The sequence below is a fragment of the Diaphorina citri genome, unplaced genomic scaffold (genome assembly GCF_000475195.1).
Source record: "Diaphorina citri unplaced genomic scaffold, Diaci psyllid genome assembly version 1.1 scaffold1173, whole genome shotgun sequence".
Lineage (NCBI taxonomy): Eukaryota > Metazoa > Arthropoda > Insecta > Hemiptera > Psyllidae > Diaphorina > Diaphorina citri.
The window spans coordinates 4,755-20,633 of NW_007378602.1; the positions used below are offsets into that span (position 1 = coordinate 4,755).

At 37.3% G+C, this 15,879-nt stretch overlaps 3 protein-coding genes and 1 long non-coding RNA gene across 4 annotated transcripts in view; 2 read left to right on the top strand and 2 right to left on the bottom strand.

Annotated features, from left to right (window-relative positions):
• The window catches only part of LOC103514577 (xenotropic and polytropic retrovirus receptor 1-like), a gene marked incomplete at its 5' end in the record, with an annotated part of 4,774 nt that extends 2,252 nt beyond the window's left edge, over positions 1–2,522 (top strand). Inside the window, 2 exons of the mRNA XM_008479475.3 lie at positions 960–1,093; positions 2,241–2,522. Coding sequence (XP_008477697.1) covers positions 960–1,093; positions 2,241–2,361 — 255 coding nt within the window. The remainder of the gene's footprint in view (positions 1–959; positions 1,094–2,240) is intronic.
• LOC113469647 overlaps positions 1–8,993 on the bottom strand; it is a 13,711-nt gene extending 4,718 nt beyond the window's left edge. Inside the window, exon 1 of the mRNA XM_026827512.1 lies at positions 5,012–8,993. Within this exon, the coding sequence (XP_026683313.1) occupies positions 6,176–8,635 (2,460 nt within the window). The 5' untranslated portion in view covers positions 8,636–8,993 and the 3' untranslated portion in view covers positions 5,012–6,175. The remainder of the gene's footprint in view (positions 1–5,011) is intronic.
• Positions 8,994–10,732: 1,739 nt separating this feature from the next.
• On the bottom strand, positions 10,733–11,407 carry LOC113469648. The gene is made up of 2 exons (XR_003393000.1): positions 11,327–11,407; positions 10,733–10,827 (listed from the first exon to the last, which is right to left on the bottom strand). It is a non-coding gene; the product is annotated as an uncharacterized LOC113469648 (long non-coding RNA).
• Positions 11,408–11,469: 62 nt separating this feature from the next.
• LOC103514580 (rho GTPase-activating protein 1-like) lies at positions 11,470–15,766 on the top strand (the record flags this gene model as incomplete). Its single annotated transcript, XM_008479477.2, has 4 exons — positions 11,470–11,789; positions 12,148–12,344; positions 13,712–13,894; positions 15,367–15,766. Coding segments are annotated over 4 exons (999 nt in total), but the record flags the coding sequence as incomplete, so codon positions are not given.
• Positions 15,767–15,879: the final 113 nt, after the last annotated feature.

Below are 15,879 nucleotides of genomic sequence, written 5' to 3' on the forward strand. Positions count from 1 at the left end.
CCAATTATGTTCGCGGATTCGCGTCCCGAATCGACATTTTGGATATTTGGCAAGCCTAGCTCTAAGGGTTAGGTGGTAGAGAACGCCTAAGGCGTTAACCTCGCCTAGTGGTTGCCTTCTACTCAAGAGTCTATTATTATTATTAGTGTGAGTAGTCCTCCTACACGTTGGTGCACCCTGGATAACGCTAATCAGACTACATTTGGACGCCAGACTGTCCTTTCGATCTCTTGGCTATCTTAAATATTTTCATTGGTGTAGTGGTTAGCACGGTAGACTCTGGATCTGGAGGTTGGTGGTTCGAGTCAAAGTCGAGTCATAAAATTTAGCTTAGTGTATTATGGAACGACAGTTGTGACAAGGATTTATGCTTAACACAATTAAAATTCCTCCTTTTGCTGAGGTTGAGGTCATTTTGATTAGGCGGGTTGCTTGTCTACAAATGGAGGGTAAAAGCCGAAAGCTCCGTCACTAAATGCCTAAAAAATGCCTCTCTTGAAAAAGTTGAATTTTAACATTGCGCTCCTTTAGGTTGAACAATATTAATTTTTGTTTTTCGGATTTCTTTTCCCTCACACATTAATATTTTTAATATTTTACTTACTGAGAATTTTCATTGTTTCCAATTTTTAATGTTTCATTATTCCATTTTCTCTTCCTCAGACACGGACCTGACTGCATTCCAGTCAATGTTCGGTCATGAATTCCTTTTTTGTAATGTTTTATTATTTCAATTTTTCTTCCCTCAGACATTAATATTTTCATGTTTTACTCAGATTTATCGACTGTATTTTATCTTATTTCAATTTCTCTTCCTCAGACACGGACCTGACTGCATTCCAGTCAATGTTGGGTCCGGTCATGAACTGTGTACCAGCCTGGATCCGGTTCATGCAATGTTTACGCCGGTACCGGGACTCGAAGGAGGCGTTAATAACTATTTGTTCGGGTATTCACAGGGGTTCTACTATTTCGCCATCTTGGAGGATCTCACACTTCGGTTCTCCTGGCTGGGCGCCTTCTTCCTAGTCCACAATGATTATCTCGAGTCAGATACCATGCTGTGTTTAACCGGCCCTCTGGAGGTCTTCAGGTAAGCAATATATGTCTCCCTTTGGTGAGGTGAAAATCTTAACCAACTCTTTTGAACTATGTATTTTTTTATTACTAAAAAATTATGAAATCTTAACCAACTTTTTTGAACTATGTAATTATTTACCTTAAAATTTCAAAAATGATAAAATATTAACCAACTCTTTTGAACCATGTAATTATTTACTAAATACTAAAAAAAAAAACGTCAAAAATGATAAATAACTCTTTTGAACCATGTAATTATTTACTAAATACTAAAAAAAAAAAAAGTCAAAAATGATAAATACTGGAAAATAATAAGTAGGTAGGTAGATTCGTAGAAGCTTAACCCATCCTTTAGGGCTGTACAGCTCCTACATCTAAGCCTCAGTTTGGGCTTTTTGTGTATGAAATAACAAGTAGGTAGGTAAATAAAGTTGTTAAGAATAATTTTTATAACTTAAATTTATAACCAAGGTAGGTGTAAGAAAAGTAGTTACATAAAATGGTTAATAATAGTTTTTGACAACTTACCTAAATTCATAACTAAGATATACTAATAGAGGTGCTTTTTGCTTTCCATGCATGCTATTTCGCTAGATTAGTTCAGTGTAAGCCAATAGACTGGTTAAGGAATGACTTAAGGAGACTCCACAGTATTCGATATCCTGATATCTGGAGTTACCGAATTGCGGGCAAAAAACGCCCCTAGATTGTTAGGGCGCCATTCTTTTAGGGGCTTCTACCGAATTGTAGAGATTTTTTGGGGGTTATTAAGTTATTATTTTTATGTAGTTGTAGACAATCCACCAATTACTTGGTTTATTTTAGAATTACTTATCTACATTGAAAAAAAAGTCCTCTTTCGTGATTCGTAATCGATCCTCAAAATAGGATCCGCGATTCGGTAACCTCTTGGAAACTGACCATCGAAAATTTTGTCGATGACATTACTTTGTTCTTTCCTTCCTAAAGGATAAGGAAAGTAAAAATTTATGGTCCTTAGTTATAAACTGGACAAGGTCTTCAATTTAGTCTTGGGCTTTAACAGCAGGAATCTCACACTGTGAGCTCTTCCACCTAACTAAACTTATCTTGTACTGGTTTTCCGTCCGCAATTCGAACCGTATCCCCTGATATCTTTCCCTCCTGTCTCCTTGTTGCAGACGCTTCGTATGGAATTTCTTGCGTCTCGAATACGAGCATATCAATATTAACAATGCTCTGAGTCGCACCTCGAAAGATTACTTTAATAAATCCTATCAGAGGAAAGTGTCGAACGTATGAACACGAGAGAGCGTGGTGCTATCAATCGAGAATTCCTCATCGCGACTTAGGAGCATTGTACTCCCCCCCCCGTGCGGAAAAACGCGGGCGTACGGAATTCTAATATCGTACGGAATATATCCGTACAGCTGTATACGTTTCTAACTTCTGTAAAAGCATTCGAATTTAGGTACGTTGGCTTTGCTTACATTTTCTCTTCAGTTCGGACAGAGTTTTTTTTTTCCGGGGGCAAATTGAAAGTTATTCCCATGTTCCGATGACGATGTCTGGGCAATGATCATTGATCAAGCACGCATTTTGTAATTTTATGTAAATTTGTAAATACGACTCTGTGACAGTGACGTCATTGTTCGGATGGAATAACTCAATTTGCAAAGGGGCGTTTTTCTACAGTGCAATAAATTTCGTGAAATTTTATTCCCCGTTCACACTGCACGTATTTTTCTTCGTCCGAAGTTGCAATTTTCCTGCTTGAAAAAAAAAAAAAAAAAAAAAAAAAAAAAACTCCCCCCCCCGTGCGGAAAAACGCGGGCGTACGGAATTCTAATATCGTACGGAATATATCCGTACAGCTGTATACGTTTATAACTTCTGTAAAAGCATTCGAATTTAGGTACGTTGGCTTTGCTTACATTTTTTCTTCAGATCGGACAGAGTTTTTTTTTCCGGGGGCAAATTGAAAGTTATTCCCATGTTTCGATGACGATGTTTGGGCAATGATCATTGATCAAGCATGCATTTTGTAATTTTATGTAAATGTAAATTTGTAAATACGACTCTGTGACAGTGACGTCATTGTTCGGATAGAATAACTCAATTTGCAAAGGGGCGTTTATCTACAGTGCAATAAATTCCGTGAAAATTTATTCCCCGTTCACACTGCACGTATTTTTCTTCCTCGGAAGTTGCAATTTTTCTGAAATTTTCTACGTTGCCAATGTAAACACACTAATAAACGCCTTGAAAAAAATCGTGACGGAGAAAAATTCGTTTCGTGCAGTGTGAACGGGTTTGCTCGAAGAACGCCACCAAAAAAATTCTGTCCGACTTTGTATCATGTCAGTTTTGTTCTATCTTCACTCAGTTTGCAGTGTCCGTTGTCTTTTCAATTTAATTTCAAAAATGACACGAGGGGAAGTCCTCTGTTTTGTTCTGTTTGAATTTTGTCTCACATGTTCCATTCCGCTAAAGTTCACTCTTTTCCTCGCATTTTAAACTGTACAGTTTTCGCTTGGGGCGGATTTTATCCTAAACAAGGTTCGTTCTCGGAACGGCCGCTCCTATCCTGTATTTCTTCTCTCTTCGCTTTCGGGAAGATAAGACCTTGGCAGTCATAGTTCCCTCTAGAAAACCTAAAAAAAAAAATCAAATCAATCAAATCAAATCATGGTATCTTTCTGGTAAAGCAGAGAGCTTTCTCACAACTTTGTGGGTATCACAGTATTACAAGTGTTTCATTTACTCAATTATCATATTTATTATCGCTCGTCTATTCGACTTGTAATGCCGCCACTGGTCGCTACTCGATTGAAGTAGTTACTCAATTCTCCTCACGAGGCTGAGTGCACCCCGAACTCCAAGCACAGAGCCGAAAAAAAACCTTGGCTCCGCCGGGAATCGAACCCGGACCTCCTGCGTGCAAGTCTAGTGGGATACCCACTCGGCCACGGAGGTTGCTGTATCCATTTTTTTTATTATTATTAATTTACATTTACCTACAAAGAAAAAAGCTTGAAAGCTTCCCTACCTAAGAGAAAAAAAAAAAAACTGCTAATCAAAATTGGCAGGAGTAAAAACACCGATTATTTCGCCATTGGTATTGGAGAATAATTAATTAATTTTAATATTAATAAAAAAAATTAATTTTATCTATTACCTACTAATGTATTTTCATTTTACTGTCGTAGCCTTACTAAGATGTTACAAAAGACTTGAATTTTTTACGAAAAATTTCCATATTTTCCTTTGTAAATAACCCGCCTGCCCATTGTTAAGGTACCTCTGTAGATGTGTAAGCTTATGATTTTAGTTCCATATGTATTTTGTATTTCTTTTAGTTTGTATTTTTTTTTCCAGTTTTTTTATTTGTTGTTGAATTTTCATCAAATGCTGTTTATTGGATCACTTTCATTGCGAAGAACTGTCAATGATTTTTAACCATTTTTCATTATAGGGTCTTTTCATTTAAGACTTGGTTTATTAAGATTTGGAATTTGTCCTTTTACCAAACGAGTTATACGTAATGCGATATAAAATGTTATTGTGATCGTTATAATGCGATCATTATAACGAGAAAAAGTATTGTGATTTCTTTTTTGTATTTAACAGATAATGTGAAAAATGATTTTTGTATTTTTCTTGTATAGATTTCATTAGCTGTTAGATGCTAAAATGATAGAAAGATATTAAAGAAGTATATTTTATCTATGAAGAATTAATTTAAGATCATGTTTTGTTCTTTTTTTTACTTACTAAAATCCTCTTTTTTATGGGTAGTCTTTAGTTCATCTCGCCTCGTCTTTTTAATTTGCTATGTAGCTTCCTTTATGTCACAAAATGTGCAAGTCTCAGCAGGGACATAGAATAATTGAGCCATATAAGGCCATGTATAAGATTTTCAAAATAATTAATTCCTTTTTTTTTTACTTACTAAAATCCTCTTTTGTATGGGTAGTCTTTAGTTCATCTCGCCTCGTCTTTTTAATTTGCCGTGTAACTTCCTTTGTGTCATAAAATGTGCAAGTCTCAGCAGGGACATAGAATAATTGAGCCATATAAGGCCATGTATAAGATTTTCAAAATAATTAATTCCTTTTTTTACGTTACTAGGTAGTTGCATAAGTACCCTCATAATGGCAGATAATCTGCTGAAATAGAAATTAATAAAAAATATAAATAATTTTGATGAAATAAATTTTTAAAAAATCATTTTATTGAATCAAAACTTTTTATCAAAAAGCTCAAATTTCAATGAAAAAGCAAAGGCACTCAGAAACTTTCATCACATGATATGTTTTAAACAAAATTGTGGGTATCAATTAACTAATAAAAATCAAAATAAATAAATAAAAGCATTAACAAATTTCTAAAAGGAACACATTTTGGTGAGATCATTTTGGAAACGCTGTAAACATATTATGTAAGAAAACGGTTTAAACAAAATGAAAAAGATCGAAACAATTCCCATCACCTAAAACTTAAATAATACAGGGTAACAAAGTGGAAGTCTTTCCTATTGCTCTCAAAAGCATGATAATATTTAAACAAAAAAGTATAAACAATTCAAAAACAAAAATCATGATAATATTGAAACAAAAAGTATAAACAATTCAAAAACAAAATACAATAAAATATGGAGTATAAAATCAGAAGAAATATAAAAGAGAACACCTTTTCTCGCTGAGATCAGTCCGACATTGTTTAAGAACAAATCAGCAAAGGAACATCAATTAATGTCAAAAAGCTCATGAGGAAATCAGGTAACAAAAGTAAAAGAACCAATTATTTGAACAAAGTAGGAGTAAGGTAATACATAATCCTAACGTAAAATATGTCAAAAGTTTCAAAAGGTAAAAGATATCAAAAGTTTCAGGAGTGAATCTTCCAATAAAATAAAATGTAACTCTTTCAGGTCACAAATTGGGTGATAAATATTATCTAATTTACTCTTTGAGATTACTAAATTGAAAACAAAAAATCTATAAAAATGTAAAACTACCATAAAGTCAAGGAACTTTTAAAATATGACAAAGACTTTGGAAAACATAGAGGCTACTTGAATAGAAGAAATGTAGTTCATTACTTAAATCATAATTTATGACTTTGTTTGTTGAAACTGAGGGAAACAAGGCGTGTAAACAATAGTTGAAGACAAAGTATGAATGTATTGCATATGATGATTGAGCATAGACAGATCTTTGGTGGCAAACTGGCAGTAGTCACAGGTGAAAGTAAACACATCCCTGTGCTGCTTATACACATGATGGGTCAGGTTAGAACTAAACTTGGTAGAATACTCGGAACACATATCACAGGCGAATTTCTTCTTGAGATTCGGATTAGTTTCCTCATCAGACTCTTCTATCTCTTGCATGTAAATTAAGGCAGCTTCATGCGTTTGCATGTGAATGATAAAGTCCACCCTAGTGGTCATCTCTGACTTGCAGACCTCGCATTGTGTTTGTGTCAACTCCACGGAATCCCAACTAGCCGCGGATAGTTTGGGCTCCTGGTTGATCAACTGGCAGAATCTCCTCATATGTCTAGTCATTTCCTCGAGACTACCCGCTTTGAAACAACAATTCGCACAGATAAACTGTTCAATAACGTTATTTTCACTTTGACACTGAATTGCTTTTTTCGAGCAATGTTTCAACTGCTCTGCCAACTTGTTGTGCTTTTCCGTTTTCAGTTGATACTCTGCGAATCTGGACTGAAGTGTGCTTCCAAATCGTTTCAGTCTCTCCTGGATTTCCAGAACTTTGTTTTTGATTTTTGAGACATGATTGACTTGATTTTCAGTCACTTCAGTATGGTTTTGCAGAACATTTGTCACTTGATTTCCAGTAACGCTGTGATTTTCGAGAACTTTGGGCTTGAATCTTGAGACATCTTTCACTTGACTATTTCCAGCTGTTTCAGCATGGTTTTCCAGAACTTGCTGCCCGATTCTTGTGATAGTTTTTACCCGACCATTTCCATTTACTTCAGTCTGGTTTTTCTGAACTTTGTTTTTGATTCTCAAGACATATTTTACTCGATTTCCTCCATTCGCTTCAGTCGCATTTTCTCTTTCTGTCCTTATCTTCTCCAGCTTACAAGGAACATTCATTGTCCGTTTGAACTTTTGAAACTCTTTACATCTGGGGAAATGATGCACAATATAATCTCTCAGCGTAGTTTTATACCTACAATGATGACATTTGAATTTCTTCTTCAGAAGCGGTCTGATGGCGTTATGGACTTTCAAATGCCTTTGGACATTTGATCTCCATGGACTGCTGTATGCACAGTGGTGACAATAGTATTTCCTTGCCTTGCTGATTGCTCTAGGAGTGTACTTGCGATGTCTATCGAATTCAGATTTCACAGTTGGGCTAAACTCACAGCTTTTGAACCCAATAGCGGGTTCAGTTTGCCTACACTCCCGTTTGATTTCAACAGAAGTATATTTATATTCTGACGTGATTTCCGCGTGTTTAAACTCACAATGCTGATCCAACTGAAATTTTAAACTCGAGCTATATTCACAATGATCGCATTTGAATCTAATAACAGGTCTAGTTCTCTTACATTCCTCTGTAACTATCTCCATTTGTTTCTCTCGTTTATATTTATTACCGAAAGATTTTTCTTCTACAGCCATTTCTTCTCTTATATCCACTCTCATCTCATCCTCTGTAACTGTCTTCTCTCGTTTGTATTTCTCATCCAAAAGTTCTTCTTTCGCAACCACATCTCTTATATCCACCTTCATCTCTTCTTCCTTAGGTACTGTTCTAGCTCTCTTGTTCGCTTGATTCTCATTTCTAATATTACTTCTATGCAAATTGGTCGGCCTCTTTCGTTGTGTGGTTGTATTCTGTGTTGCTTTATAAGACCAGGTGATATTGCTGGGCGAGTGAATACGTTCATCAACAAACTCATAAACGTCAGGAGTTGTCTGCTTCAGCGTATTCTCGTCTAGTTCAAGGTTAGGGCTATCAAAGCAGACCGGTGCCTTCTCATCCTTTTTATCTTCATACTCGGCATCTTCAGTACTGGTCTCGAAGTACTCACTAGCACCAGAGTATCTCGAGTCAGCCAAAGTCTGTTCCAATTTAAAGCTGCAGTCTGTTTCGTGGTCAACATTTTCTCCCGAGTCAGCCAGAGTTTGTTTCAATTTGAAGTTCGTTTCATCATAGTCAGCATTTTCTGTGAGTTCACGGAAATCTATTTGTTCACCATCGTTGTCAGGCCAACTCAGACAGAATTTGGCGTCCTGACTATCCCAGTATGTTGGATCATCATTTTCCACAGCTGTATACACATCTGAGTCATTGTAACCTGAGTCAACAAATTTCTGAGCCTCAGTATTCTCAGCATGGGTGGTATTAGAAGAGGCAATCCCATTTTCACACGAAACAATACCATTTTCACATGAAATGATTTCATTTTCATGAGGAGCAAAATTATGGTCAAAGAAATCGTCATCTGTGGATTCTGTTTTACTGTCAGCCGGAATTGTTTGCTTCAGAATTTTTCCGTCTACTTCCGGAGTTGTCTGCTTCAGCATATTTCCTGGTTCAAGGTTAGGGCTATCAAAGCAGACCGGTGCCTTTTCATCTTCACACTCGGCATCTTCAGTACTGGTCTCGAAGTACTCACTAGCACCAGAGTATCCCGAGTCAGCCAAAGTCTGTTGCAATTTAAAGCTGCGGTCTGGTTCACCATTGTCAGCATTTTCTGTGATTTCAACATTTTCACAGAAATCAATTTGTTTACTTTCGCAGTGGTCAGGCCAATTCAGGCAGAATTTAGCTTCCTGATTGTCCCAGTATGTTGGATCAGAATTTTCCGCGGAATACACACCTGAGTCGTTGTAACCCGAGTCAACAAATCGCTGAGCCTCAACATTCTCAGCATGGGTGGTATTAGAAGAAACAATCCAAGTAGAGAGCAGTTAGATCAAGAAATTCTCTTCCTACGGACATAAGGGACTAACAAAGGCTACAAAACACTCAAGACTTTTCTGATAAAATATCTCAAAGGCTGTTCACTTGTTAAGGAGATAGTCTTTTATTTAAGATTAGGTATTACCTCTATGAATATTTAGGTAATTCTTGTACCTACCTAAATACCTATACTTATCTACCATGTTTTAAAAGGTGGAAATTCCGTTTTTGTTAACAAAAACATCTATCTCTACTTACCAGGAAATACTTCATTCCCTCAGATGTTTGGACCAAGATCCTCTTGCTTCAAGAAAGTTTTGATGTCTTGCCGGAATCCGGAATGAATCACAAAATCTACATGTCATTATTACCAAAATACTTTTCCAAAGATTTTCACTTTTCTAGCGATCTACGATCTACGAAAGAGGTAAGATTAAAGTGAGGTTAGGAATCCCTTATCTTATCAAAAATGTTTCAAAACAGTACTGTGGATTTCCGCTAGAATTCAGCACCAACATCAATTTTTTTTCCGTTTGAAGTTTGAAATCGTAAAAAAAGAAAAAGTTTTGAAAGAGAAAAAGGGCCCTTGCATGTTAAAATGAATTCTAGCTCCTTTGCAGCTCCGCAAGTGCAGTTGTATGAAAAACATCAATAACTGACCAATCAAAAGTTAACATGGATGTTGAAAATATACCGTAGACCCGGGCATCCGGGCGGAATGTATCAAATTTCAGTTTTTCTTGTGAACGCGGCCTGTTGTACTTCCCCAAATTTGATGTTCCCGAAGTGAGGAAGTAAAAAAAAAAAATCAGTCAGCTGATCGAAATCCACCAACACAACAGAAAGTACAGAAACAGGGAGCCAGCAAAAATAAAATAGCAAAACTTCAAAAATCAAAATCAACAGGAAAACGGGTTACGGGATAAAAGTGGCTCAAGTTGCAAGTTGACATAAAGTTAAAAGTATGGATTAATGGATTTCTAGCCTGATTCGTGTCACAAATATCTGTAGGAAACCCGTAATTTTCTTCCTGTGGGTGTTAACAGATACAGTTCATCATGGCAAGTCCCAGAACTCGGAAAGTATTACAGGATCTTAATTAATTATTTACCTAAAAAATAGCTTTTAGTCTGAAATTAATTAAGAATGGTTTCATCTGATAAGGAATTCAAGGGGTGGAGCGCTAATTGAGGAGCTGGGTGCAAAAAGGGAAATATGGATTTTTTGCCCTTTTTGTATAAAACGGGTTTTTGAATAGAACGTGGTGCGCTCTATCTTCCAGCGTTTGAACTGCAGTGATAACTTTTTTTCAATGAGTTACCAGCGTTTTTTGTAAACATACTTTTCAAGGATTTAGATGAAAAATTGAAAACATTAAAGTTAAATATCTCAGTTTGATGATTTTCATTTATTGCCCTTTTTGCAATCAGCTCCTCAATTGTACTTAAAAAAAAGTTCGCCCTAGGCGGGAATCGAACCCGTGACCTAGCACTTACAATGCGCTACTTCTCATACTAATCAGGCTGGCTGGAGCTGGAACCTAACGTTAATCTCTCCGACTCTTGCAACTAACTAGGTGTTCTGGTACTCATACTCACTGGTTACTAATCAGTTTCTTTTCAGTAGCTCCGTGTGTAGATGGGCTAAGTGTATACTGTACTCACCAAACTGAGCAGGATCAACACACAGGCTACTGTGGCCAGAATGAACATAAGTTCGGCTCTCTCCACATAATCTCGACAGAACAGCTTGATTTCATGCGACTCGCACACTTTCATGTCCTCTGGACGAATATTGTTTGGGAAGAAGAATGCTGAAAAGAACAAGAGATGGTATTTAGAAAGGAGAAGACTTTTTTGCGTAAAATAGAGTGATTTGGTGTCAATTTTCGAAGGAAGTTCTAGGGGAAGGCAAAATAAATAATGAATAAAAAAAAGTCTGAAAATGTCTTTGATAAAATCATTTAAATCCTGAATTATGTCTTTAATGACGGACTCTCTTATTTTTTTATTATTTTTTTTCTTTCTTTTTTCTTGAAAAAAAGGTCTGAGAGCGAATTGTAACTGCTAAAGTCTTATCGTCCTGAAAGCAAAGAGAGAAGGATAGGGGAAAGTCAGCCGTTCCGAGAACGAATCTTATCCATTCAGGGTAAAATCCGCCCCGAGCGGGATTCGAGCCCGCGACTTGGCGCCTACAAGGCAGAAATGTCACCCTCCAAGCTAACTAGGCTGGCAATTTCTGATTAAGTCACCGGTAAAACACACCAACTTCCATACTTACAAGTCTTAGAAGAAACAACAAAGGGTACTTACGGAACTGTGTGAAGTCAATGCAATGATTTTCGGTGTGTACAAGAGGGTTGGAGCACAGCTGCCAGAATACAGTGAACAAAACACAAGACTTCACTAGTGACTACTAGGAAATAGAAAAAACGTTTCTCATAAAGGCTACACAAACACAATACACCTACGTTTTGGACAAGTTTGTCGAGCAAGACTACAGTCTTGTCTATTTTCACTATGGACTGACCAGCAAAAACAAACCCTCCCTCTCCTGGCTCTGGTCTGCGTATCGTGCTTTTGACCGCAAGTACAAGAAAAACCTCAAGGCCCTCTATTTGGTTCATCCGACTGGTTTTATTCGAGTTGTGCTGCAAATATTCAAGGCTGCCATCAGTGCCAAGTTTGGAAGGAAAATGATCTACATCAATTATCTGCATGAGCTCAAGTCTCACTTGAACCTGGACCAACTATGCATTCCCCGACAAGTGATAGAGTAAGTACTAAGTGCTTACTTACATAGAATAACATAGTTGAATAAACTGAGTGTCAAGTTTTAATTAGGTGAGCTCAATGAGCACTGTAGATGGTTTTAGGGTTCAGGGAAAAAAATAAATTATAATTTAGTTTATTTTTTGGCCTAAATCACATGAGTTTATAATGTCTACCCTGTTGCTTAAATTTTTCTAAAAAAGGAGGTAATATGTAATTTTGTGTTGCAAGAGTTATAAACATGGATGAATAAAATTTTAAAAGAAGAAGAAGAAAAAAAAATTGTATCTTTTGATTAATTCAATCAATCTTTACACATCTTCAATTCAATTGAATAACAATTCCTCCCTCTCCTTCCTCAGACATGATGAAAGACTGACGGCCAAGCTGAGCAAGGGCTCGGTGCTCCCCACCCCCCTCACCTCCAGTGTTACCAACCTAACCTACTCCCCTACCCAGCAGTTTGGAGCCTCTCTACAGCACATTAAGGATAACAACGGAGGTGATGTCATAGCACCTATATTACGTCAGTGTGTTGATTATTTGAGTCAACCGGATGGTGAGTGTAAACATCCCTGGGTTTGACTCCCTTAGGTGTTTTAATATTTGACCGCCAAAAATTTCCATCAGGCTGTGAAATCCTGGTATTTCATGAATTTGAATTAGAGAAGACAAATTATCATGAGTTTTTTTTTAGGTTTGATAGAAGGGAACTACAGAGGTCTTGTCAGCCGTTCCGAGAACGAACTTTATCTGCTTATGATATAGTTCGTCCTGAGCGTATTTGAGTCAACCGGACGGTGAGTGTAAACATCCCTGGGTTTGACTCCCTTAGGTGTTTTTTGACCACCAAAAATTTCCATCAGGCTGTGAAATCCTGGTATTTCATGAATTTGAATTGGTGAAGACAATTTATCATGAGTTTTTTTTTTAGTTAGGTTTGATAGAAGGGAACTACAGAGGTCGAGGTCTTGTCAGCCGTTCCGAGAACGAACTTTATCTGCTTATGATATAGTTCGTCCTGAGCGAGAATTGAACTACCCTCCAAACAAACTAGGTTGACGCTGGCAAACTCTAAAAACAATTCCATGAGCTAGGAAAGCGCTCGTTTTGAGAACATCAAGGGGAAAAGAAAACTATTTTCTCATTAAATGTTATAGCATCGCTATAGGCATTTCTTGTAATAGAAAGTAAAACTAACCCAATGGAGCAGTTGCACATGGGTAAAAATTATAAATAAATGGTCGATTCCTATGTAAAAAGTTGGGAAAAATCCAAATCTGAGGTCTGATATAGTTCGTCCTGAGCGAGAATTAAATACCCTCCAAACGAACTAGGTTAACGATGGTGAACTCTAAAAACAATTCCATGAGTTAGGAAAGCGCTCGTTTTGAGAACATCAAGGGGAAAAGAAAACTATTTTCTCATTAAATGTTATAGCATCGCTATAGGTATTTATTGTAATAGAAAGTAAAACTAACCCAATGGAGCAGTTGCAAATGGGTAAAAATTATACATAAATGGTCGATTCCTATGTAAAAAGTTGGGAAAAAATCCAAATCTGAGGTCAAAACTCCGAAAAAATAACTGTAAAAGGTCGAAAGTTCAAATTTTAATTTCCGTTCTAATGAAAAAGTTAATAGAGTTGTGACGTCAGATTTCAAGTCAAAATGCGCAGAAACGCTTGCGCACAAACAAATGAAGCGGGAGTCATGAATTATGACGTCATCGCCTACGGGTGCGTATGCTGTGACGTCAAACTTCACAGTTAACCGGTATTTTTTAAATCAATTTATCCTCGGTATCTAGAAGTCGTAGAAGAAAAAGAAAAAATCCGTTGGTCCTCATTTTTCCTGCTCTATGACTTTGAAACATCACCCAAGTAAGCGCAACTGATCTATCCTCATCTGTTTCTTTCTCCCTCAGCTCTGGAGACAGAGGGTCTGTTTCGACGATCGGCCAGTGTTGCACTGGTGCGTCAATGTCAGACGGCCTGTAATAACGGAGAACCCATCCTGTTTCATAATGATATACACTTGGCCGCTGTGCTACTTAAGACATTCCTCAGGGAGTTGGATGAGCCACTACTCACCTATGATCTGTATGATGGTAAGTAGGAACCAAGCCGTATTTTTTATAATTAAAAAAAAAAAATTGGACCGATTGCAATACTTTCATTACTAGTATATCCCCGCTATACTGTAGTAATAGAAAGTAAAAAAATGGGTAAAAAAAAAAAAAAAAAAAAAAACAAACAAAACAAAACAAATACAACAGTTACGTCAAAGTTCACAATTTACCGGTATTTTCTTAAATCGATTTATATCGGTATCTAGAAGTCGTAGAAGAAAAAGAAAAATTCCGTTGGTCCTCGTTTTTCCTGCTTTATGACTTTGAAACATCACCCAAGTAAGCGCAACTGATCTATTATGCACCATCGCTCGTGGTCAGTATACGACCCCACTTGGGCTGGGTAAGATTAATGTGAGAAGGAGGGTAACTTGCTAACTTGTTATCGAAGGGAGAGTAATACCCCCTTCACTATAGACCTTAACAGCCAGCTTAGTTGTTAGCTTGGAGGGTAGTGCGCTGCCTTGTAAACACTGGATTGGAGGTTCCATTTTCGCCCGGACCGGATTTTATCTTAAACAGAGAAGGTTCGTTCTCGGCTTGACTGGTTTTCTCCTATTCTCTCTTCATTCTCTCTTCTCTCTCGGGACGATAAGACCACCGTTGTTACAATAGATCAGTTGCGCTTACTTGGGTGATGTTTCAAAGTCGTAGAGCAGGAAAAATGAGGACCAACGGAATTTTTCTTTTTCTTCTACGACTTCTAGATCCCGAGATAAATCGATTTAAAAAATACCGGTAAATCGTGAACTTTGACGTCACGGCATACGCTTCCGTAAACGAAGATGTCACATCAAATGTCCCGAGCAAAGCTCCCTCGCAGGCAACGCATTAATGTGTTTGTGCACATACGTTCTGCGCAGTTCTTTCTGCTCGTCTGCTAGCGCGCTTGCATAGTGGCGCTACCTAACGGACGAAAAAAACAACTGCGTAAAGTCTGATGTCACACACATTTGAACTCTTTCATTAGAACGGAGAATTAAAATTGAATTTTCGACCTTTTACAGTTTTTTTTCGAAGTTTTGACCTCAGATTTGGATTTTTACCCATTTGCAACTTCTCCCTTCTTTCCATCAAATCTCTTGAAAAAAAGAAAAAAAATAGAAAAAAAAACATTCTATTCCATTCACAGAAATTCTCTTGTTCCCCACACTGAACAAGGACGAGCGGTCTCGGTACGTCAAGATCCTCATTCTGGAGAAACTCCCCACAGTTAAAAGATCGAAAATTCAATTTTCAATTGCCGTTCTAATGAAAAAGTTCAGAGAGTTGTGACGTCAGATTTCACGTTAAAATGCGCAGAAACGCTTGCGCACAAACAAACGAAGCGGGAGTCATTTTTTTCGAAGTTTTGACCTCAGATTTGGATTTTTACCCATTTGCAACTGCTCCCTTCTTTCCATCAAATCTCTTGAAAAAAAGAAAAAAAAAACATTCTATTCTATTCACAGAAATTCTCTTGTTCCCCACACTGAACAAGGACGAGCGGTCTCGGTACGTCAAGATCCTCATTCTGGAGAAACTCCCCACAGACAACTACACCGTACTCAAATATATCGTCACTTTCCTGTCTAAAATAGAAGACCGCTCAGATCTGAACAAGATGACCTGGAACAACTTGGCCGTTGTGTTCGCACCTAATCTGATTTGGGCACCGGTCAATAGTCAGCTCTCGTTGAGTGCTATTTCACCGATTAATTCGTTCGTGTATTTTATGTTCAACAATTACCACTCGATATTTATCATTTAAATTTTCGGTGCGTTCTTCAACCCTATTGGGCCGTTTATATGTTCAAACAGGGCCGTATTGTGGGGTCCTAACACCCGTGTAAAAAAAAAAAAAAAAAAAAACCACCTTATGTAGTGTGTTCGACACCTTCAGTGTGGATGGGAATGTGTTAAGGAAACTGTAAGAACATGTTAGTTATAGTTGGTGTTGACTGGGTAACAACGGAGGCACAAAA